A 25,866-nucleotide genomic window follows, 5' to 3' on the forward strand; every position below is an offset into this window, starting at 1 on the left:
ATAAATGCATAAATTTTAACTGAAATCGTAATAATCACATGCAGCTCCATCAGCACGGAGCAGATTACCAGTGAAACCGTTTGCAGGTACTTCAGATCCGCACGAGTGCAAGAAAAATACAAGAGAAACAATCCAAACAATCTCAAGCAGCAATTTGGGTTGTCTGAGCGACAGATTTGATGACCACCAAGGAACAGAGGGTCCAGGTCTATCATCATGAAACTGTGTGTAGTAATAATTTCGTAAACTACCAGAATCTCTGACATCGGTGGATGTCTGTGTGCGCTCATGTCATTTGGTTTGATAAATGAATTAAGATATAAAGCACACGTGGTTACAGTTTATCTAAATTTCTTATTCTTTGATCATGCAAAGTACCTTGTGCCTTGAATGACCGTTAAGACGCCACGTTTTAATCACTGCCCCGCTGTGATGGGAAAGGTGATGTCTAGCATGTTATTTTGTATCTGTGACTGCCTTTAACAGGCTCAGCATCAGGACCACCAAGAGGAATGGATAACTGATGGCAAATATTAAGTGAATACATGAGCAGCATTTCTTTGTCAATTCCCCAGCGGGTGCCAATAATATCCATCAAAATCAGACAAGGACCACATCTACTTGAGTAATCAATCCAAAGGCTTATTGATAACTACTGATCACCATATTTGCCATAACTGATTTTATTCTATTTGTTACTCCTAGCATGGTTAAAAATGACCCAATTATTGAGAATGAGTGTGTTTTTATGTGTTAGTGAGTTGGTACACGGTCCTATTTTTGACCAAGTGCAATGTTGGTAAAGAAATTCCATCTATCTTTGTACGCGTAAGATATTTTCGAGTGGCACGTAAGATATTTTTAAGTGGTGTGTTTCTAGATTAAATTCCAAAAATGTAACTGTGAAAGTGTGCGTGCACATCCTAATTCAGACAGAGACTTTCTCCCCTTCGCAGTGTGATTCCTTGCGGTTCTGCCCTTAAATGAAAGCTGACGGTCCTTCAGCCGTCCCAGCACACGGTAGCCTTGGCATTGCTCAGCAACCAACCGTCACATCAAGAGTCAGTTAACACACAGGACTTTGATTTGCCTGGAGTACGTTTGCAATTACTGTTAAAGCAGAAGGAAGTTAATTAATTTTACAGTCGATGACAACATAGCTTGCACATTCTCAGTAGTCCACTGATATTGTAAAAGGTGTAAAAGATGACCCAGCTGTTTATTTCACCATGGCAGGAGAGAGTCCTGGGTAGGTTTTTGTGAAAACTGTACGGAAAGCATGAAATAATTGGCTGGCTTTGTAGACATACATGAGCATATGTGTGAACACACACACACACACACACACACACACACACACACACACACTAGATCTGTGTTATCTGTTTAGACAAGTAAGGTTTGGTCTTGTGGTTTTCTGTGCTTGAAATAATGACAGGTTGACACTGAGTGTAATACACTAACAGTAATCCTGATTCCCATCAATGACAAAGCCTTCAGTTGGCTGCTTATATACTTTGGACGTTGTTCCTTGCGTTGGATTGGCCCTTGAGAATGAATGATATAGAGCATTCAGCAAAGTTCAGCACATACTTGCATACAATAGGCTACATAAATACATATATACACACATACAAACATCAGTGAGAGAACAGTCTGGTTTTTACGCTTCTTGTTTGCTTATTTTTGCTTCCTATCTTCTGTGAAGACTCTCAACCTACTGGCATTAAGGTGAAGGTTGACCTTAGACACTGAATTTAAATAAGTTTATTGTTGTCTCCCTTTGGTCATAAAAGTTAGGGTCAAAGAGCATGTAAACTTATCCTAGACCATTCGCCTCGTGCAGAAGTACAATTTTATTTCCCATTTAACTGCTTCCTACTCCCCGTTTCCTGTCTCAGAGGCGGTACTTCCTGAGCAGGTCGGCCTGCCACATGTACTTCCTTTCGGGAAACCTCTCAGGGATCTTGATCTTGCGGAAATCTTGAATGCATTTCTCTAGTTCCTCTTCCACCGTCAGCTTTTCTTTGGCCGGCCTCTTTTTGCTGGTGCTGGTGTCACGCGAGCTAGTTGTCAGTGTGCGCAGCAGGTCACTCTTCCTCCGCTGCTCAGACTGCTGGAGCATGGCCACTGGGCCTTTCTTCGGCGGTCTGTCCAGCGTCTGGACATGGGAGTGAGGGTGTTGCTGGCGGCTGACCGGACCACAGATGACGGTGCCCTGGGGAGAGCTGGCCTCTGACTGGCTCTCAGAGCTGGAGGTGGAGAGCTCGTTGAAGGAGGTGCCGCTCTCACCCTCGCCGTCCCCCTTATGGTTCTTGCAGCAGCAGTCACAAGGAGGGGACGACCAACGTGATGGACCACCTGGATAATTTCGGAGGGATGGGGGGGGGGGGGGAAGAGAGAGAACATCAGGGTACATCTGGTGCTTTTCAACATAAGCTCATAATGTTCACAATTTTTCTCTCACGCTCATTAAAAGTGAACAGATGCAAAGCCAGACATGTAAAATGAGAGATGAAATAGAGTCTGAAGATAGCCAGGTGACAGAAGAAAGAGGAGAGACAAAGTAAAACTTTGAAAAAAAATTGTTCCCTGATGCTAAATGGCTTTTACCTAGCACAAAGCGGCATAGCATCTGGAACATCTGGTGTGTGTCTTGCTCAGTAAGGGTGCTGAGCTGACTGACTGGCTAAATGACAGACTGAATTATTCAAAGAGCTGTTCTCATGCATCCAGAATGATTTACTGAGAATTTTGGAGAGGGGAACTATGGTTGAAAACAAACAAGCAGGCAAAGTAATTAAGATAATGAATATGAATGTGATGAATCCAATTGGAGATGGAGCTAAATGAGAGAATAGAAAGGTAATGGATTTTAACAGTCTGAGACTGGATTTAGTTTAGTCCAAGAAAAAGATCAGACTCTTCAGTAGTGAGTATAGTTTTATTTCCAAAACTATGTTTTAGGTGAGTACTAACCTATCATTTGGGTTGTGATTACTTGTCTGGGACTGTGATCATTTTTGAGAGGCAGAACCTAATGTATAATGTAATGCAGCACAGCATATGAACACACAACTGTTAAATGTCATGCATGAAGCAAATGTTTTTCAGGGGCTCATATGGTGACAAAAGGTGCGACAGTCAATGAGCCACACAAACCATTTCACAATCTAGCTCATAGTGGCTTCACGTTGAAAAATTAACTCCCAGAGATAGGAAGGATCGACCAACTCCAGCCAACCAGTTCACACAGTCGCTGCTTGAAGGCAATGACTGTGCACCTTTAACTCATCGGACTATATGCTATAATGGGATGACTAATTACATGGATGTGAAGGTTTTGTCCCTGCAATTGTGCACAAAAAAATATCTGGCACTAAATTTCTGGTTGATAGCTGGTGGTTTCTTTGATTGTTGCTCTGCTGCCTTACTTTTCAACTTTTAACTTGGTTTTATGGTTTGCCTGTACTATTTTTTAGATTTTATCTGATCATCGATTGTTGCATAGACTTGATCACACTGGAGTCTCAGACTCCATGGTGCTTTTGCTGTATGTGGCGAGAACTGTATGGACTCAGCCCTCTGCTGTGGCCATATCAGCGGCTTTGTTTTTATTTATTTATACTTCCTCACTTAGATTTTTGTGTGATTTCTGGAAATACAACCGTGTTCCCATTTTCAGTCTTAAGGCTTTGGGAAAAATGCCTCCCCTCTCTTCTCTGTCCACTGAATGCATCAGCTGTGCCATGCTCAGCCAGAATATCACAGATCTTGAAAAAAAGAGTCTCTGCTCTACCAAATACAAGAGGATGAAAAACTTATCAACAGCCTGTTTGCTGCTTTCCAAACATGTCCTGGAACTGGCTGACGATCAGAACCAGGGACATGAAACGTGCTGCGAAGCAGCTTTCGGACATAATGAGCCCCCGCCCATGACTATGCAGACACTATTCCCTGGTCCGGCCTGAACCCGCTTGAGACCGACACCACATCAGATCTGGATATGTGGTATTGGCTAAACCAGGGAGCAAGACCAAAGACCTGTTCTAGCCCTGCAGTGTCAAAGACTGAGCTCTGAACAGACGTTCTCTAATGTCTCACCAGAGGTTCGGCTTTATTATTCTGGATGCGCTGCCTGTCAGTGAGCACAATGGTAATACCACAGCTAGCATTAGCACCTCTAGCTCAGAAACAAACGCCGAGACCCGTGCAGCCACGGCCCATGATACAGCTTGAGGAGCATCTCTCGGCAGCTCCCAGAGGCAAACAACAGATCAGCAGCTGCTAAAGCTAATGTCACATCATCAAAAAAGACACCATCACAGCAGAACATGCACCGGACATTTTACAGCTCTGCTGGTAGATGTCAAAAGCAAAGTTTTGAAAACTGTCTGTCTACCCAACTGCATGGTTAGGGACCTGGTCCAAACACTGCCCCAAGTGTTATTCAACCATCCGGACACGGGCACACTTATTGTGCATGTTGGAACAAGTGACACTCGTCCTGGAATGACGCATGGCTCAGAGCTGTTAAAAAGAGACTTCATACACCTAATGGACATTCTATAAGTCCCAGCTTAGATATTTGTCAGGACCAATCCTGACTATAGGGAAAGGAGTTGTACGTTTCAGCCACTTGCTGGCATTAAATATATGGGTTTCCTCTGCATGCACTGCTCAAAAACTGAACTTCATGGACAACTACAACCTGTTCTGGAAGCAAAAAAAACCATTTCAGAATGGACAGGGTTCATTTAAACAGAGCGGGGGTTCACATGCTTACTGCCACCCTAACCTATGGCCTCCAGTACCCCACTGCTGGTATTTAGAAAGGATCAGGAAACTCTGGGAAAAGTAGAGCAATCTTTTCTACCAAGAAAAACAAGGACTAACTACGCCATGAATCATTCCCAGCACCCCCCCCCCCCGCCTCTCAGAGATATCTCACACAAGCTAAGGATGCAGATAAAAGGGATTGACGAGATATTATGCAGCACCAAAAGTTCCCGCTTATCCAAACAAACCAAGGGTGATCTCCCCACAGTCAGCATTACAGGGCATGCTGACTACTAGGACCAACTGCCCCCCCCCCCCCAGCTCATGTCTCCCTCTGCTTACTGGGTATGAACCCACTGCTGCAACAGCCCACCCCGGACAGCGGGGAACGGCTCCAAAGTCTGCAATTCCTGTTTTGATCAGCCTCAGAGGACCAAAGTGTACTCAAAGCACAGCTACTTCATCTAATATGACTCCAGTTGTACGCCAGCAGCCACAGCCTGTTGAAGTACAGATATTGCTTTTAAAACATTAAATTTAGCATTACTAAACATCAGGCCTTGGGAAGGAAACACATTTTTAATCGATGATTTTATCACCAAACATAATCTCAGTTTTATGTTTTTAATTGAAACTTGGTTAGACGAAGATAACAGTGCAACTGTTGTTATTGAGTCAACCCCTGCCAACTTCAGTTTTGTGAGCAAAACCAGACAGCACGAGAAAGGAAGTGGAGTTGCAATTTTGTTTAATGAGTCGTTCCAATGCAAGAAGATATCTTATGGACATTTTGCTTCTTTTGAATTTCTGGCTCTTCAGCTGAATTCCTCTTCTTGAGTTATATTTCTAAATATCTATAGGCCACCTAAATACAATGCAAACTTTTTTTGATGACTTAATTGAGCTGCTGTCAATAATCTGTATTGATTTGACAGTGTTGTTTTGCTGGTGATTTAAACATCCATGCTAACATACCCCAGGACAGAGGAACTAAATAATAATAATAACGATAATAATTTATATAGTGCTTTTCTAGACACCCAAAGCGCTTCACATTTGAAGGGGGTAACTCACTTCAACCACTGCCAATGTGTAGCACCCACCTGGGTGATGAACAGCAGCCATTTTGCGCCAGAACACTCACCACACATTAGCTGAGGTGGAGAGGGAGGAATCATTGGGCCAATTACATGGGGGGATGATTAGGTGGCCAAATGGAGAGAGCTAGGTTGAGAATTTTGCCAGGACACCGGGGAACCCCCTACACTTTGCGATAAGTGCCATAAACTAAAGAACTACTAAAGCACGAACAATGAAAGAACTGTGTTGTGTTCTTGATAACTATGGACTGACTCAGCATGTGATGGAGCCCACACATAAGGGGCACATTCTGGACTTAATTATCTACAAGGGTCTGAACATTTCTAAGGTTGTGGTGACTGATGTCACGCTCGCTGATCATTCCTGTGTTTTCTTTGAGAGTACTATCTCTGTGTACACAAATGCTCAAACAGAGGTAATCACAAAACGGCATGTCACTGAAAGCACCAGTGAAATATTTTTTCAGGCTTTCTCTTCCACACCTGCCCTCTCTCGGGTCTCAGTCAATGAGCTTGTAGATCATTTTAATTCTAAAATTACAGATGTTATCAATGCATTCCACCCATTAAGGTGAAGGTGGTCTCTGGTTAGAAAAGCTCTCCATGGAGATGTGCCGCACTGGTCAGAATAGAAAAAAAAAGATTGTCATAAAGCTGAACGCAGGTGGCGAAAAACAAGTGTTACTTTTGATTATGACATCTATAAAGAGACTGAACATTAATAATTTGGAACAGAAATGCAAGGCGGTCTTAATTCTCTTACACCATTGGCAAAAACAATAATAATGTATGTGCCTTGTTTGCTACTGTCGACAGGCTAACACCCCCCCCCCCGTGGTAGTCGCCTCTGAATTTCTATCTACCAGGGCCTGCAATGAATTTGCCTCCTTCAATGACAAAATTCAGAAAATAAGACAGGCAGCCAGCGCCTCTATACTAGGTACAGGGTATGTGTTGTCCCTAAATCCACCTAAAATCAATTCAAATAGCATGTCAAAATTTGATCCCATCAACCATAAAAACCTGGGGGACAATATACAACATCTGAAATCCTCCTCCTGTTGCTTTGATATTCTGCCAACAGGCTTTTTAAAAAAAAAAAGGTTTCTAATTGCATGTACTCAGATCAGATCTTCTACAAATGGTCAGCACATCTCTTCTCTCAAGTCTTTTCCCACAGACCCTGAAAACTGCAGTTATCAAGCCACTCTTTTACAAAAGAATAATCTAGACACTTCACTAATGAACATTTATAGGCCCATATCAAACCTCATGTTTCTAAGTAAAATAATTAAAAAGCTGTTTTCCAGCAGCTCAACAACTTTTCGGCACTAACCAACAGTTTCAATGTCTTCAGTCAGGATTTTGACCACACCACAGCACTGAGACTGCTCTTGTTAAGGTCTTAAATGACATCCACTTAAACACAGACAGTGACAGAATCTCAGTCCTGGTATTATTGGATCTCAGTGCTGCATTTGACACAGTCGACTACAACATATTACTAGACTGATTGGAAAACTGGGTGGGACTTTCTGGCACAACACTAAAATGGTTTGAATCCTACTTAAAGGATGGGGACTACTTTGTGTCTATAGGTAATTACAAATCTGAGCATACCAAAATGGCCTGTCGAGTTCCCCAAGGCTCCATTCTGGGGCCACTTCTGTTTAACATCTATATGCTCCCACTAGTCCAGATTATGGAAAACAACAAAACATGTTATCATAATTATGCAGACGACAAACAGTGTGATGTCTACAAGACACAAGCTGTAATTTTGTAATGTTAATTACTGCTTGCAATGCCTTTATTTTGAATTGTATTGTTTGTTAGTTCAGACATACATCATTTCCTGTCAGTCAGACCACGAAATACTGGAAAGGCAGAGAAAGCCATATGTTAGTGAATCAACGTTGTAAGTTGTTGTTTTTCATTGTTTACATGTTAAAGTTAATAGATTAAGGGTTTGATTAAGGGTTATTTGATGAAAAGGGTTATTTTAAGGGTTATTTGATGAAAATGCATTTGATAAGATTAAAAATAACGTATGTACAAATATATACAAGATAGTTCATGCCTTTGCAGCACTAGTTCGAGTACAATTCTAAGTTTTTGGAAAACAATGCAGGACTTAGTGTAATTTCCTTTTTTGTATTTTTGTTCTCCTCCAGTTTTCACTCCATGTCAATGTGAAAGAGTTACCAGTACGTGTTTCTTTATACTACTACAACTACTCTTTTCTTCATTTTGAGAAGAGTTTAACTTAGTGTTTAGTTTGCAGCTTATGCCCTTACGAGAATCCTAAAGTGAAAAGACAAAAGAGATCAGTATTGCAAAGTATCAAAATGGCTATCTCAAGTATAAAATCGTCAGCCTCTTTGGCCAGCACAGCAAGACGTGCCCGGGCTACGGCTGAGGCAGCAAAGATAACAGCAGTGTACACATCGCAGCAACTAAAGCTGAAGCTTGAGTCAGCTAATAAGGACTTGGAAGAAAGAAAATAAAGAAGAAATGCTGAAGCACGGTTTGTATACTTCACCAACAACAAAACAAGTCAAGACATAAATCTAATGGCCAGAATCCAATCCCAACAAAAATTTTCAACCATACACTCATGAAAGAATAAACGTCCACGTTAAGCCATGTATTCCAAAACAAGCTTCTCTAGCCATCCCAACACCTGTTGCAGAACCCTTGGCACAGTACTTAGCCAAACGAGATCTCAACGCCTCAAGCCTGGGATGTGACCCCACCTACCATGACACAGCAATGCATCTTGGCCCCCCACCTCAAACCCCAAAGGCTCCTTCGCCATCACAAGAGAATGGCAGGGAGGCAGTAGCTAATGCTAACCCGGCTGTCATTAGCTCGAGCTGCACAGAGGTTTGCCGTACAGGCCAAAGGAGCCGCTCCTGTGCAAAGATAATAATAATAATGATAATAATAATAATAATAAATCAAATATATAGCGCTTTTCTAACACTCAAAGTCACTTTACAATAAACGGCGGTGAAACAAGACAACAGATAAACATAACACAGACATACAGGGGTGGATGAGAAGGGGGGGGGCTATGAGAGGAAGAAGTGGCAGCCACGCACGACACCAGCAGTACTCTCCAACTTAAACAGTTACAAAACGGCAAGAAAAACAAAAAAACAAGAGTACTGATTTTCTGTAGAGGTTAGCCTATTCCTCTCCTGAGGTATCCACTAGGCAGTGGCACTATGTAACTCATAGCTGGGGGCTGGTTTATGGGCATCAAGGAATATCCACACACTGGTGGGCCTGCATACTGCACGTCTAGAGGCCAGACTTCCTCTGACTCCCCTGTTGGAGAGGCTATGTACTGGCAATGAGAGACATATGTGCTTGGCTCGCCTGTTCGCATTTCTGCTAGCCAGTGGTGAAGGTTGAGAGTGAGATGTGACAGGCACAGAACACTACACCAACACACTAGACACTTCACAACAACCCCACTTCTTACAAAAGAATGTCAGACACAAAGATCTGCCTCACTAAGGAGGATGCTAGGCACAAGGCTGTCAATGTGATAATGCATGACAGGAGCAATCACTCACTGGCCAAACCAGAGTTCTTCAATCTCTTTGGTGTAGAATGTAAACCATTTCCATATCGGCTGAGAACCTGTTCTGGTTTGTAGTCCATACGTTAAAAAAAAAAGGAGAACGTGTCCTTGTATACTATGTTTAGTGACCTCACTGAGGTCAGGCGGGGAGTGTGATGTCTACAAGACACAAGCTGTAATTTTGTAATGTTAATTACTGCTTGCAATGCCTTTATTTTTAATTGTATTGTTTGTTAGTTCAGACACACATCACTTCCTGTCAGTCAGACCAGGAAATTCTGGGAAGGCAGAGAAAGTCACGTGTTAGTAAGTACAAGGATCCATTCAGATCAACACGCAAGGACTGATGAATCAATGTCGTAAGTTGTTGTATTTCATTGTTTACATGTTAAAATTCATAGATTAGGGGTTATTTGATGAAAATGCATTCAGTAAGTTAAGGTGAAAAAGAATGTTGTATTTACAAACATATAGAAGGCAGTTCATGCTTTTGCAGCGCTAGTTACAGTACAATTCTAGGTTTGTGGAGAACAATGCAGGACTTGGTGTAATTTCCTTTTTTGTATTTTTGTTGTCCTCCAGTTTTCACTCCATGTCAGTGTGAAGGAGTTACCAGTAAATGTTTCAACTACTACGACGACACTTTTCTTCATTTTGAGTGAAGTTTAGCTTCGTCTTTAGTCTGCGGCTCTTGCGCCCTTACGAGAACACTAAACACATTTACATAACCATATCACCAGGGGACTATAATCCTGTACAAACACTGAGTAAGTGCATTGAACAAATCAATGACTGAATGTCTCAGAATTTTCTTCAATTAAACAAAGATAAAACTGAAGTCATTGTCTGCAGAGCCAAGGAAGAATGATTAAAAGTCAGTGCTCAGCTACAATCGGTAATGTTAAAAACCATGAACCAAGCCAGAAATCTTGGTGTAGTCATGCACTCAGACCTGAATTTAGAAAGCCACATTAAGACAATTATAAAGTCAGCCTACTATCACCTGAAGAATATATCAAGAATTAAAGGATTTATGTCTGAGCAGGATTTGTCCATGCATTTATCTTCAGTCGACTCGACTACTGTAATGGTGCCTTTGCAGGGCTTTCTAAAAAAAAAAAAGCGATCAAACAGCAGCAGCTGATTCAGAATGCTGCTGCTTGAGTCCTTACTAAGACCAAAAGAGTGGATCACATCACTCCAGTCCTGAGGTCTTTACACTGGCTTCCTGTCCGTCAAAGAATTGATTTTAAAACTCTGCTCTTGATTTATAAAGCACTGAATGGTTTAGGGCCAAAAATACATTTCTGAGCTACTGCTAAACTACGAACCATCCAGACCACTCAGATCATCTGGGACAGGTCTGCTTTCTGTCCCCAGCGTCAAAACTAAACATGGAGAGGCAGCTTTCAGTTTTTATGCACCACACATCTGGAACAAACTCCCAGAAAATTGCAGGTCTGCTGCAACTCTGTTCTTTTAAATCTAGGGTGAACACTTTCCTCTCTGCTGCTGCTTTTTATTAAATAAAACTTGAAGCTTTTGATTTTCATCTTACACTGCACTGTAACTGTTACTCTCTTTACTTTTTATTTGTTTTTAAATGTCTTTATATTGCCTTATGTTGCTTCTCTTAATGCCTTTTTATGTAAAGCACTTTAAATTGACTTTGAATTGCCTTGATGCTGCAATGTGTTATATAAATAAAGAAATGTGCCTTGCCTTGCAATATTAGCAGTCACATAAAACTAAGAAAATATTGATTCAATGTGGGGGAAAAAAATCAGGTAAGCATACAAGTCCATGCTATTGTTGATAAAAAGTAAAGAGTTTATTCATAGGCCACCCTTTTACTATTACAAAGACCACACTATTACCGAGTTTATTAAGTATTTTTTGTTGGTCATATCCTTAACTGTCTTTAGATACTCAGACTATAGACCAAATTGCAAGCTGCTCCAGGCAAGAGTTAAACTATCTAGTTTTTATGTCTATAGCCAAATTCACACTGTAACACCTTGTTAAGAACCTTGTGCTGTAATGGTGATTTTGATTCATCACATCAGTTGTAGGTTGCCATAGTGACCAGTCCTCCTGCTATTTGGGTCGTACAGAAACATTACCATGGTGGGTTTGTGCGGCACATGTTCTTAATGTTGTCATGTGCAATTTGTCGCTGTTTTGCTTTTCTTTTTCTTTTTTTGCAGTTCCTTTACACTGCTGTTTTCGTGTTTCCATTGCATTTCCGTTTTTGAACATGGGCTTCATGGTTTGTAAATACTTTTTTGGATTTGCATTTTTATGACCAATTCCACTCATTTGCATAAGATGCCCATCACAAAACTCCTCTGTGCATTACCAGTATCACCATAGCTGTCAGTAAACTAAAGAAAACAATTTTTAGGATTATAACTGAAATGTAGATTGAAATTATGTGTTTGACCAAAATTAAGGCATGATTCCCAGTCATTGTGAAATCCAATGTCCCAACCCCTGATATTAAGTTAAGGCTTGCCTAAACGCAGGGAAAAGTCAGATCACCACTGCTCCAACTGCAGGAAATGAACATTTATTTTTCATGCCTTCCTCTTGAATAATTTAGGACTTATCTATTACCAATGGATTCCTCTCCTATTTAGTAGGGAGAAGATCTGAACCTTTGAAGTAATTCATAGATGTGCAACGTACAACTCCCCCTCCCAACCACTCTATACACACACACACACACACACACACACACACACACACACACACTGCTGCTACAAGATACACATGCGCACACACACACTCACTCACACACACACACGTCAACCATTACCCCTGTACCAACATATGCACCACACACAGGCATAAAACCATGCATAAACAGAATGTGTATGAGTGGCTTTTGCTTTCTGTGGATTTTCATTCCGGAAGTATCAGTGGTACCAGTATTAATTTTCATGTGCCGCCCTAGCATTTGACTTCAAACAGATTATACGGAACTATAAATAAACCAAAAATAGATGTTCCCACTTTTAATTTCACTTACTAAATTCCACTCCTCAAAAGTGTATTTAGCTTGTTTATCAGGAAACTGCATAACAGAAATCAACTCATGCTCTCAGTACTTACTTCTGATCTAAACGCCACCTACATCAGCGGCTTTCAAGCCATTCTCTGCCAGTTACTCACATTCACCTGTTGTTCCACATCTAAACCCTCTGATTAGATGACTGACTTCTTTTTTTTGATTTTGATATACTTTAATGATCCCCATGGGGAAATTACGCTCTGCATTTAACCCATCCTAGCTGGGTAGCTAGGAGCAGTGGGCAGCCGCCATGCAGCACCCGGGGACCAACTCCAGTTCATCTTGTCATGCTTCGGTCAAGGACACAGATAGGAGTACTAACCCTAACATGCATGTCTTTTTGATGGTGGGGGAAACTGGAGCACCCGGAGAAAACCCACCACAGACATGCGGAGAACATGCCAACTCCACACAGAGGACAATCTGGGATGACCCCCAAGGTGGACAACCCTGGGGTTCGAACCGAGGACCTTCTTGTTGTGAGGCGACAGCGCTAACCACTGCGCCACCGTACCATACCAAATTCATGACAAAACGGGTGAACGTTATTAATTACCTGACAAAACAAAAAAACCTGCCGCACTGAGTTCCCTTATGACTGATTTGAAAGCTACTGCTTTACATCACTCCTTACAGACATCACAGTATAGGAGCAACCTGTTTATCGAGTGCAACTGCAGTAAATATTTCACACAATGAGTTCAATTTATATGTGTATGAATATAAAAATGAGGAAGTGTAAAAATACAATGTGGTATTAGATAGCAATAGATACAAACACATATAGAGATAAACACACTCATACACACAGATGCACACCATGTTACATATGTGAAACCAGTGGCCCCATTTCAAAGGCAGAGGCTGAAATGGAACACTATGCCCTCTGTCACCCACGTCAACTCTGCATTCCTTTAATATCTGCCGACATCCGTGTCTTCTATCAAACACACACACACACACACACACACTGACAAATCCACACATAAACACTAAAAAAAAAATGCACAGGCATATAAACATCCACCTTAACACAAACTCGCATGAGCACTTGCATGTACCTAAGACCAGAACGGGCCATAGAGGCTGCATTTGCAATCAAAACAAAATGACACACTGCCACGTGCACGTGCATATTACACTGATAAAAGAAGACACGGTGGCTAAGGCTAAATGCTGAATGAGGATTTGTTACAGGAGTGATGGTTTCTCTTCTCTTGTTTACTTCGGAACTCTGCACAAATTAATTTGTGCCACTCTAAGTGAATATGGGTCCCACTGATCGATGGGTTGCAGGGCTCTTAATTGCAGCTTTGAAAAATGACCTATTAGACTGTTGAAATTGTTAAATCTGCTACTAGCAAGCTGCCTCTCCAAATAAAATTAACAGGATGGGACACAGCAAAGCTGCAGTGACAAATGTTGTGTGTTGGAGGCTCTGTGTGTGCTTTGTGTGTATGCATGCACACCAGTACTCATGATATATTAGACCATATGGAAGCTCCTGTGTTCAATAATTACACATCATCCTCTGTTTAGTTTAGATTTTCTGACAATTCCATAGGTGCCTCTGTCATTTGTTCAGCTACGGTTCTACACATGGCTGACGATACTGTCTGCATCTACCACTTCCCCTTGTTCAGTTTCCCTCACAGCTTAAATGTCACCACTACTTGGTCAGTTCATAATGTGAATAGAAACATTTTCCTTACGACTTTTATGTTGAAATCGACGTACCCATAACTGGTGTTAAGGATACGTGTCTTGTCATGTTTCATGTTCTGTGAGATTTGTAAAAAAAAAAAAAAAAACCTAAAGATTATGCCCTTAATGGTGTCTCTTTTCTCACCTATCTGATAATAAATTCCGCTTCTGTTGTGGGGAAATGGCTCCGTGAATTCGCGTTTGCAGCGGCCTCACCCAGTGCCGGTGTCGGAAGATTGCGGCACAAATTCTTATTTGCGGTGGCCTCACCCAGTACTGTCCATGCAGTGTCTTTGTCCACGTCTGCGTCTTAAGTTTTGTCTTCGTTTGATGGCTGGGAGAGCGGGGCAGGCTAAGCTAACTGTTAGCCCATGCAGGCAAGCAGTTTCGATAACACAGAGGGCAGTCTGGCGACGGCCTCACCTGGCGTTGACTGTGGTGTTTTTGATGTTGTCGTGAGGAGTGCAGGGAGGTGTGCCGAGGGTGTCTGGCTGGGAGAGCTGGCGCTGGATCGGCTGGGAGAGCTTGGTCTGCTTCGTCCGGTGAGCCCGGGGACCACGGCCCCTGCCTTATATCTGAGCAAGGAAAAGATCCTTCTGCAGCTCCATTAAGACAGATGGCTGTGGCTGAAGGTTTTTTTCTCCAAGATGGAGTCTTGTTGAGGAAATGGCAGCTTCGTGATCATACTGCGGATGAGCCGTGGGCCGTTATGACGCAAATTGTGTTGCCTGAGAGTTTCAGGAAGTCCTGCGTTTAGCCCATGAAGTATCCTTAGCAAGTCATTTAGGCATCTGTAAAACTCAAGATAAAATTGGTAGACATTTCTACTGGCCCAAAATGCAAAAAGAAGTGGTTTTGTACTGTTGTAGCTGTCGTGCTTGTCAGGTTGTGGGCAAGCCCTACCACACAACTGGTTGCTCCTCTCTGCCCTCTGTCTGTCATGGAGGAATCTTTCTCAACAGAACTTATTGACTTTGTTGGCCCTTTGCCAAAAATTTAGAAAGGGAATGAGTATCTCCTGACTATTATGGATGTTGCCACCAGATTTCCGGAGGTGGTGCCATTGAAATCAATTAAGACCAAGGTCATAGTGGAGGCTCTGCTCCATTTGTTTTCTCGGGTAGGTTTACCACTAGAAGTCCAACACGATTGTGGGTCCAACTTCACTTCTGGTCTATTCCAGGAAGTGATGCACGAGCTGGGAGTTAAACAAATTATGTCTTCTGCCTGTCATCCTCAGTCCCAAGGTGTAATCGAGAGGTACCATCAGACTTTAAAGTCTATGATTAAGACCAATTGTGTTGGTTACTCAAATGATTAGGATGTAGCTATGCCATTTTTTATTGTTTGCTGTCAGAAACTCGGTGAATGAGGCTACAGGTTTTAGCCATTTTGAGATGGTTTACAGACATCAACTGAGAGGACCACTGAAGATGGTGAAAGAATAGCTGTTGCAGTCAGCTTTCCAGAAAGGTGCTCAAGGACCGGCTGCATGCAGTTTGTGACTTGGCCAGGAGTAACTTGGAAGCAGCTAAGGGAAAGATGAAGGCTCACTATGACAAAAAGGCAGTGAAGCATACCTTCAAAGCAGGAGACCAGGTTCTGGTGTTGTTGCTCATGGGTGGAGGTAAGCTGGGGGTGAAATTCTATGGTCCAGATAAGGGTATCAAGAAGGTGGGTGATTGCAATTATGTTGTTGAGACACCCGACCAAAGACAGAAATCACGACTATGTCACATCAATCTCTTGAAACCTTATACTCGTGACACTCCATCTGCTGTGTGTATCACATCTCAGGTTACTGTGGAAGAGGAAGAGAGTGAGGATGATGGGGTTGAGTCAGTTGCACCAGTTACAGCTAGGCTTAACAATTCCAGTGCATTGGACAATCTCAGAGAGTCACTGAGTCATCTCACCACAGAGCAAAAAGAGGATGCATTACATCTAGTGCAGGGGTGGCTAACCATGTGCCACAGAGAGCCATGTGTATGCAGGTTTTCATTCCAGCCGGACTCCACACCAGGTGATTTCACTGATTAGCAACCCTTCAACCAAAGAGGAAGAATGTATCAGTGAAAATATGTGGTGTGGAGTCGGGTTGGAATGAAACCCTGCATACACATGGCTCTCCATGGCAGATGGTTAGCCACCACTGATCTAGTGGATCAGTATAGTCCTCTGTTTAGAGATACCCCTGGCTTAACAAATTTAGTAACCCATGATGTAGACACTGGTGAGGCAACCCCCATTAAACAACATCCGTACCGAATTAACCCACAAAAATGGGCTCAAATGAAACATGAGTTGCTCTACATGGAAGAAATTGGTGTAATTGAGCAAGGCTGAAGTGAATGGAGTTCTCCCTTAGTCCCTGTTCCCAAGCCCAATTTAACTGCATCCTTGCATTGATAACCGAAAGGTAAATGATGTATAATGTAACTAAAACAGATACATATCCTATACCCAGGCTGGAGGACTGTATTGATAAGATCAGCAATGCATAGTATGTGTCGAAATTTGACTTGTTAAAGAGCTACTGGCAAGTCCTGTTGACAGAAAGGGCAAAAGATGTGTCTGCATTTGTGACACAGGATAGTTTGTATCACTGTCAGGTTCTCCTGTTTGGCATGAAAAACATGCCAGCAACCTTTCAGAGGTTAATGAATTTGGTAACCTCCAGATAGCAGAACACTGTCACATATCTAGATGATGTGGTTTGCTAAAGCACTTTGTTGTCCTATCACATGGAACACATCAGACAGCTGTTTGAATGTCCTAAGCAAGCAGAGTTGGTAATCAACTTGCCCAAATGTGAGATTGGAAAGGGGCAAGTCACATATTTGGGGCACCAAGTGGGTCAAGGTTCAATGAGACCAAAGACTGTCAAGGTGCAAGCCATTTTAGACCTGCCTGTTCCAAAAACAAAATGTCTGCTACGTGCCTTTTGGGCATGTGTGGCTTTTATAGGCAGTTTGTTCCCAACTTCGCAGCTGTGACAACACCACTCACAAACCTGTTGAAGAAGGGAGTTAAGTTTAGCTGGTAAGCGGATTGTCAGACAGCTCTGGAAATGGTTAAAGCTATTCTAGCTAGTGAACCGGTGCTGGTTGCTCCAGACTTCTCTGTCCCATTCAAGTTTGCAGTGGATGCTCGTAATGTTGGAGTAGGGGCAGTGCTGCTACAGACTGATGTGTCAGGAATAGACAGGCCTGTTGCATATTTCTCTAAGAAACTGAATTGCCATCAGAAGTGATATTCCACTATTGAGAAGGAGGCCCTGGCTCTTGTCCTAGCAGTCCAATACTTTGAGGTGTATGTCTAGTGCTGGAGCTGATCTGGTAGTCCTGACTGATCATGACCCACTTACATTTCTGTCAAAGTTCAAAACATACAGTCAGAGAGTGTTCTGTTGGAGTTTAATTTTAAAACCATTTTACCTGACGGTAGTGCATTTGCCAGGCAGAGAAAATGTTATTGCGGACACCCTGTCAAGGGGATAAGCATATGGTTTGGGTATTTTGAAAAGTTTGGGAGTGCATTGTTGATAGTAATGCATGTGAATAAATGAAATAATAATAAAAAAAACTGATTAGATTATAATTGTACATAGTCTTTTTGTTTTAAGAAACAAGAAACTTGTTAATATAAATAGGATTTAAAAAAAGGAAAAACAAATAGGTTGAAACCAGAATTTATGTATTTATTTATTTATTTTTGGTTGTAAGGGGGGATGAATGGTAGAAGTGATGGCGGTTATATGTGCCTTTTTCCCTTCTTCCTTTTCTTACATACTTGGACTGCTTTTCATTGAGAAATGATTGGAGGCATGGTTAAGCTGTGTTTATAAGAGGATGTCACTGTGAGATGCCGGCGCACATCCCCTGGAGTTAATTAATGCCAGCAGTTTGCATACATACGCCTCAGGATACACCATTTTGAACATGCTGTCCAGGACACTACAAGTTTCCACCTTTCCGGCTCAACACCATCAACCTAAACCGAACTAACCTACCAAGACTGAGTCCGCCGCTTACAGGAGCTGAGACCCATATGGCCGAGGACTTGTCGGAGGGACCTGCTAACTGCTAGCCTGCTTCCTCGGTAAGCTAGCCCACCTCCTGGCTACTTCTCTAGTCTTGGAAAATCAGTCCTTATTTCTGTTTCTTACCTCGTTTTCATCTTTTCTATATACTCCAGGTTAGGACTAGTATTGCATCCTTAACCCTTAACCCCTAGACCCGACTAGTCCATAACAAATGTGCGTTGTATACTGTTCCCAATGTCAAGTATCAGCATGTGTGTACCATATTAAGCCATGTTTTTTGTAGAGCCAACCCCTCATACTCACTCTTGTGCAAAATATTGCGTATAGGGCTGCATATCATCCATTGTATATCTACTGTAAAATTATAATATATCACTTAATATGCAAAAACGGTGCAAGTCATCATTTATGTAGTTCTCCTTCATTCAGTTGTTTTTTTCTCTCTCTCACTCTTTATCTACCTCCCTTTCTCCGTATGAATTTCTTCTCAGTATTTTTTTTTAAATCCCCCCCCCTTTTTCTCCCCCCAACTGATCCAGCCAGCAGTCCTAGCAGTCATTGGGCGGCAGACAGGGAGACTGCAGGGATAGGCTCCAGCATCTTGCGACCCCAATTGGGATAAGCGGCTTGGATAATGAATAAATGTATCCAGCCAATTACCCCATTCTTCCATGCTGTCCCGGTCACTGCTCTACCCCCTCTGCCGATCCAGGGAGGGCTGCAGACTACCACATGCCTCCTCCAATACATGTGGAGTCACCAGCCACTTGTTTTCACCTGACGGTGAGGAGTTTCGCCAGGGGGACATAGCGCGTGGGAGGATCATGCTATTAAACCCAGTCCCCCCCACCCCCCCGAACAGGCGCCCCGACCGACCAGAGGAAGCGCTACTGCAGCAACCAGGACACATACCCACATCTGGCTTCCCACTTGCAGACACGGGCAATTGTTTTAATACATTGCAGTACAGGCCTGTTTCGTGCATCACGCACTCATCACCTGCTAATGTGGTTAAACAAAGAATCATACAGTTTACGTTGCCCAGCATCACGCCCCTAATTTCGGTTGGACAGCAGCCAATCAGATGAGGGAACATTTAAACTATAACAACCAATGGGGTAGGTCCTTATGATGCACAGCAACCAGCGGAGGGGTAGAAAACATTACAGCCAATGGGTTAAGGGACTGGGGCTTGTTTTGAAAAGCATTTAGGGGCCAGGGCGCTGTGGAAACAGTGTATTAAATGCAATGTATTAAAACTTTTTTTTCCTGGAAACCTGTACTGCAATGTATTAACACTTTTTTTTTCCTTCCTGTATATGTGTTGATATTCCGCTCCTCACTAGTTGAGCACTTATAACAACAGCATTGACAGTTTCGAAAAAAAAACGTTATATATAGTATATATATATATATTTAAGCATAATGGATCGCCCTGAATCACACCTCATCCCTTTGTTTGATAAGTAAAAAAAGAAGAAGCAGAAGAACAAAAAAAAAAAAAAAAGCTCCATCACTTCTTAAATCGCCTGTCAGTGTGTCACGGTCTGTGACTGTGCATAGCGAGAGGACACATCTGGGACAAATCCTGTGGAGTTATACCTATTCGTCTTGTTCTCACTCAAAGTCCTAATAAAGTCATTGTCACAGGCAGGGTGCTAACTCCCTCAGCTACAACGTACGTACATACATATTTATGGGGTGACATATGTAAGACTATTAATATTAATCATTAATACTTTGAATTTGAGCAAACCGTTATCTGTGACAGGTGTGCCTTTACAGAGTTCATTAAATTGCACCTCTCCACAATGACATTCCCAATAAAAATTACACAGGCTCACTGGCCCACGCTAAAGATGATCTATTTTCGAGAGCAGCTGCCTCCTCCCATCCCCCACCCTGACCCTAAATGTGCTGCTTGTTTCACATCCGCTTAGTGAGGAGATGGGATGCAAGAGACAGGAGGAAGAAGTTATGGAGAGAAGGTTTTTGTATTTCAGCTGAATTCTAATGTTCAGTCATTATTTAATATGCATATTCTGATCCAGGGTTACAGCAGGTAGATGGTGTGTGTGTGTGTGTGTGTGTGTGAATTTACTGCCGGACTGCACAGCCTATGAGGCTAAATATCCCTTACTGACTGACTGACAACTGACAATCCATTCTTGAAATGTGCAGGCGTAAAAGGCCAGAATTACTCTAGTGTGTGTTTACACACACACACACTTAGGTGAGTCCCAACAAAGGAGGGAAAGGCAAATGCACGCCTGCACTGCAGTCTAGAAATCACCATAGATCAGTGGTTCTCAACCTTTTTGGGGTCCTGGACCCCCTGCGTATTTTTGATCTACCCTGGGGACCCCTCCAACTGATCTTGGGGGATGGGGGTTGCAGTTTGATAGAAACAGTAGAAACTGCATTTTAAATTGCATTATAGCATTTATTCACTCTTTGGGGCAAAAATAAGAGCTTTCAGTTGTAACTTAGATATAGTTAACAAAACAGAATTCTTATGCAGTAACTTTCAGATATATGTAACAAAACAGAATATGTATTCAGTAACTTTCAGATATATGTAACAACAGAATTGTTATGCAGTAACTTTTAACAATGCAAACGGGAGCGAGATCTCTTATTAAAATACAAAAATTACACTTGTGAAACAGATGTAATTAGAGAAAAAAGTCATGTTACCCTTTATAGTTTAGGTAGATAAAGGTCTCAGTCACATTTGAGTAAAATAATCCTATTTCTATAAATGTCATAGGATCTTTTTTTTAAAGATATTTTATTTTCACGGACCCCTTGCAATTACACCACGGACCACTAGGGGTCCGCGGACCCCCGGTTGAGAAACACTGCCATAGATCACCCACTAAGAGTTTCATTTCCTGCTTGTCAAGATGACAGTGGACAAATGGCCAGTAGTGAACATTATAAATATTTCAAACACAAACATTTTTTTGATAGCACAGTGTTTATGTAACTAAGAGATGTGCGAAAATGATCTTGTTATGTTTATCGACTGTCATTTCCAGAAGTAAGGTCGCTGCCAGTGTGAGTGCAGGGAGCTGCAGGGAGGAAAGGTGAATGAAGCTGAGTCTACACGTACTCAACACGGTTCTCATTCAAGTCTTACTGAACCGCCTTCACAGATGTCTACATTAAGATTGATTTGTATCCTACAATGCCAGTCGGGTACGGGGGCAAGAGGAGCAAACAAATACAGGGGGGGGTGTGCTGTGGGAGTTCCCAGTGCAGCACAACCAGGCTCGCTTAGGCCTTGATTTGTTCTTAATTTGTAAATGTGTGTGTGTGCATGTATTTATACAAGCATTTGTTCATGTTTATCTAAACGTCCTCGTCAATGCACATGCCAACATCCCTGTGTGTGTGTGTGTGTGTGTGTGTGTGTGTGTGTGTGTGTGTGTGTGTGTGTGTGTGTGTGTGTGTATTTATATATATATATATATAATATACACACACACACATACACACATACTATATATTCTGCTCCTCATTAGTTGAGCACGTCTATCAACACCATTGACGGTTTCTGGAAAAACCCCACAATATATATATATATATATATATATATATATATATGTGTGTGTGTGTGTGTGTGTGATCATCAGTGTGTGAGTTCTCATATACACTCACCGGCCACTTTATAAGGCACACCTGTCCAACTGTTCGTTAACGCAAATTTCTAATCAGCCAATCACATGGCAGCAACTCAATGCATTTAGGCATGTAGACATGGTCAAGACGATCTGCTGCAGTTCAAACCGAGCATCAGAATGGGGAAGAAAGGTGATTTAAATGACTTTGAACGTGGCATGGTTGTTGGTGCCAGACGGGCTGGTCTGAGTATTTCAGAAACTGCTGATCTACTGGGATTTTCACGCACAACCACCTCTAGGGTTTACAGAGAATGGTCCGAAAAAGAGAAAATATCCAGTGAGCGGCAGTTCTGTGGGCGAAAATACCTTGTTGATGCCAGAGGTCAGAGGAGAATGGCCAGACTGGTTTGAGCTGATAGAAAGGCAACAGTAACTCAAATAACCACTCATTACAACCGAGGTATGCAGAAGAGCATCTCTGAACGCACAACACGTCGAACCTTGAGGCAGATGGGCTACAGCAGCAGAAGACCACACCAGGTGCCACTCCTGTCAGCTAAGAACAGGAAACTGAGGCTACAATTCGCACAGGCTCACCAAAATTGGACAATAGAAGATTGGAAAAACGTTGCCTGGTCTGATGAGTCTCGATTTCTGCTGCGACATTCGGATGGTAGGGTCAGAATTTGGCGTCAACAACATGAAAGCATGGATCCATCCTGCCTTGTATCAACGGTTCAGGCTGGTGGTGGTGGTGTAATGGTGTGGGGGATATTTTCTTGGCACACTTTGGGCCCCTTAGTACCAATTGAGCATCGTGTCAACACCACAGCCTACCTGAGTATTGTTTTGCTTACCATGTCCATCCTTTTATGACCACAGTGTTCCCATCTTCTGATGGCTACTTCCAGCAGGATAACGCGCCATGTCATAAAGCTCGAATCATCTCAGACTGGTTTCTTGAACATGACAATGAGTTCACTGTACTCAAATGGCCTCCACAGTCACCAGATCTCAATCCAATAGAGCACCTTTGGGATGTGGTGGACCGGGAGATTCGCATCATGGATGTGCAGCCGACAAATCTGCAGCAACTGCGTGATGCTATCATGTCAATATGGACCAAACTCTCTGAGGAATGTTTCCAGTACCTTGTTGAATCTATGCCACGAAGGACTAAGCAGGTCTGAAGGCAAAAGGGGGTCCAACCCGGTACTAGCAAGGTGTACCTAATAAAGTGGCCAGTGAGTGTATGTCTCAGTATGAGGTTGTGTCTATAGCCTCTTTCCCACTGGACAAAACCCCCCACTAACCCCCACTTACATCTGGCTTTTGTCTTTAGTGGGAAAGACTACAGTCGACATTCCTTCCCGGGACAAATGACTCGGCAGTAGGCGCGGGTATTAATCGGCTGCAGCTCTGATTGACAGTGATGGAAACATGACACCCGGGTAGACGCGCTAAGTTTCGCCCCTTTTCTGGTGCGTTCGGGACATCGAACGTGGCACACCAGAAAAAAAAGAAACCCAGAACGACGTACTCTTTCTGGCAAAGGGAAAGGAGTCAATTGCCTAATTTTTAGCAGATTTTCCCATGTTAAAAAAAACCTGCATATATGTGCTAATTTGGTGGAAAAAAGGCATGTTTGTGTGTCTGTATGTAGCTACAGGCATGTGGGGGTATGTGTGCATGCCTTTGGTCATCTACCTGTGTGTGTGTGTGTGTGTTTGTGTGTGTGTGTGGATGACAATGGCTTTGGATGCATTTCCTCCTGAATGCTACAGGGCAGAGAGAGGACATTTGTGTCAGGTGGACTTCCTCTGTGTCATCAGTGGTGTTAGGCTGCTGGCCCCATCCTTGGCTATCATCACTCATCACGCAGACCCCTGCTCTGTGTGTGTGTGTGCGTGTGTGTGTGTGTGTGTGTCAAAGTGAATGTGTCATTTTGTTTTGTGTGTATGCGTGCCTTTGTGTTTTAGTATTTGCATGTGCAAGGGGGGTTTCATGTTTCATGTGGTGCCATGTGTCATTAATTTAACAAGGATTCACAGAGGACATCTCAAGTCTAATGTCTGTCAACACATGCTCTCTCTCTCTCTCTCTCACACACACACACACACACACACACACACACACACACACACACACATACCACTCCTTGAAAGGTGCTTTGACGTAGTGATCTTAGCAGACCTCCATGACTTCAAGTTAGTCACGCACATGTACAAACTTACACAGACACACACCAGACTTTTTTTTTATCCCTCCATCATCTCCTCACACCAAAACCCATCATCTCTATTTCTCTCCTCATCTCCCCTACTCTTGTTCTCTTCTCCCCTCTTGTCTGTCTGCCCTCTTCGTTCCTTTCCTCCAGGGCTCCAGAATAAATTTTTTCACCACTGTCCCAAAAAACAATTTTAACTGTCCCAAAATCAGTGTAAGGCATTCAAAATTATAAATGAAGTCTTTCTACTTTCTTGTCATCTGTAGTGGTTATTTGCATACAAACACACTACTCAGTTGAATAGGAAGTAAATTAATCGTATTTTTTATGCAAATAATTCCTTTGATTAAAAAAAATATTGTTTTAATTATGTATTATCAAAGCCTTGGAATCAGTGTTAAGCAGTTAAACAGGTTGTAATTCCCTCTCTAATATTTATTTAATATTGCCGTGAAAAATGTCCCCTTTGAGTTTCTGGTCACAAACAAAATTTTTCAATAACATTTGAACCCATCGTGATAAGGTACAGACAGAGCTTCTCTTAACGTCTGAGAGTGAAATTGTGTGTGTGTGTGTGTGTGTGTGTGTGTGTGTGTGTGTGTCGGCAGGGACAACAACCAGCAGTGGACCGCATCTCTACAGCTCTGCTCTCTGCTTTGCTCACATTTCAGAGAATTTAATTAATATTTTCCTAATTAATGATGTATTATTTCACCACCTGTGACTCGTCCGCTGTTAGTCAGAGCGTCTGACTAAAGTTAGCTAGCTGGTAGCGAGCAGCTCCCGCTGAGTAGCCAGTCAGTCATAGTAACTATAATAACAGGCAGCATCAGAAGACGTGGTCCATTGTAGTCAGTGCTCGGTACAGTTTATCGTTTGCTAAGTGATAGTTTCAAATGAATAAATAAATATTTATATATAAAATCCCCTTTGTCCCAGAGAACATCTCTGTTCATCCCAAACACATTCTCTGCTCCATTCATCAACTCTCCTCTTCTATGGTCCCTGCGTCGCTCCTTCCCTCCGAGCCCTCCCTCCCTCCCTCCCTGTTTCCGTCTCTACCTGGCCAGCCATCCATCTCGCGCTCTCCCAGTGTCTGTACCGATGTCTCCATGCATCAGTGGTGTTGTATGGACGATTGCCCTCAGATTGATTCCTGTCACAAAGTCCCTCAGCACTGGGTGGCCGATACAGAGACAAATGATGTCTTTTACAACAAAGCAAATATACCTCTTCTAGTGTGTATCTCTCTCTCTCTCTCTCTCGCTCGCCCTCCCTCACTCTCTCTTGTTCTGTCTCTGTCTCTACGTCTCTCTCTGTATGTCTGTCCCTCTCTTTCTCTCTGTCTCTCTCTGTCTGTCTCGGTCTGTCTGTCTCCCCTTCTGTCTTGCTCTCTCTCTCTCTCTCTCTGTATGTGTGTCTCTCTCGCCACTTCTCTCTCTGTCTCTCTCTGTCTTTCTCTCTCACTCTGTCTTTCTCTCTCTGTCTCTCTGTCTCTCTCACTGTCCACATTTCTATCTTCCAGCAGCCCCAACTGCAGCAATTACTTTCCAACTTCCTTTTAACCCATCTATGCCAGAGTGTCCCTTTCCAATTTTCTCTGTCTTTTCCCTCTTTCTTTATCAAATTGAATCATGCCTTGTATTTCTAATTTTCTCTCTTTGTCCCTTGGTCTCATTCCTTCTCTACTCAAGACTGTCTCTCACCCATAGCCTTTCTT

The 25,866-nt window shown here is 42.6% G+C and overlaps 1 protein-coding gene across 1 annotated transcript in view; it reads right to left on the reverse strand.

The window, feature by feature from the left end:
- Positions 1 to 1,897: 1,897 nt before the first annotated feature.
- kctd16b (potassium channel tetramerization domain containing 16b) overlaps positions 1,898 to 25,866 on the reverse strand; it is a 183,630-nt gene continuing 159,661 nt past the window's right edge. Inside the window, exon 2 of the mRNA XM_056285117.1 lies at positions 1,898 to 2,361. Within this exon, the coding sequence (XP_056141092.1) occupies positions 1,898 to 2,361 (464 nt within the window). The remainder of the gene's footprint in view (positions 2,362 to 25,866) is intronic.

This window comes from Lampris incognitus, chromosome 8 (assembly GCF_029633865.1).
Source record: "Lampris incognitus isolate fLamInc1 chromosome 8, fLamInc1.hap2, whole genome shotgun sequence".
NCBI classification, from domain to species: Eukaryota; Metazoa; Chordata; class Actinopteri; order Lampriformes; family Lampridae; genus Lampris; species Lampris incognitus.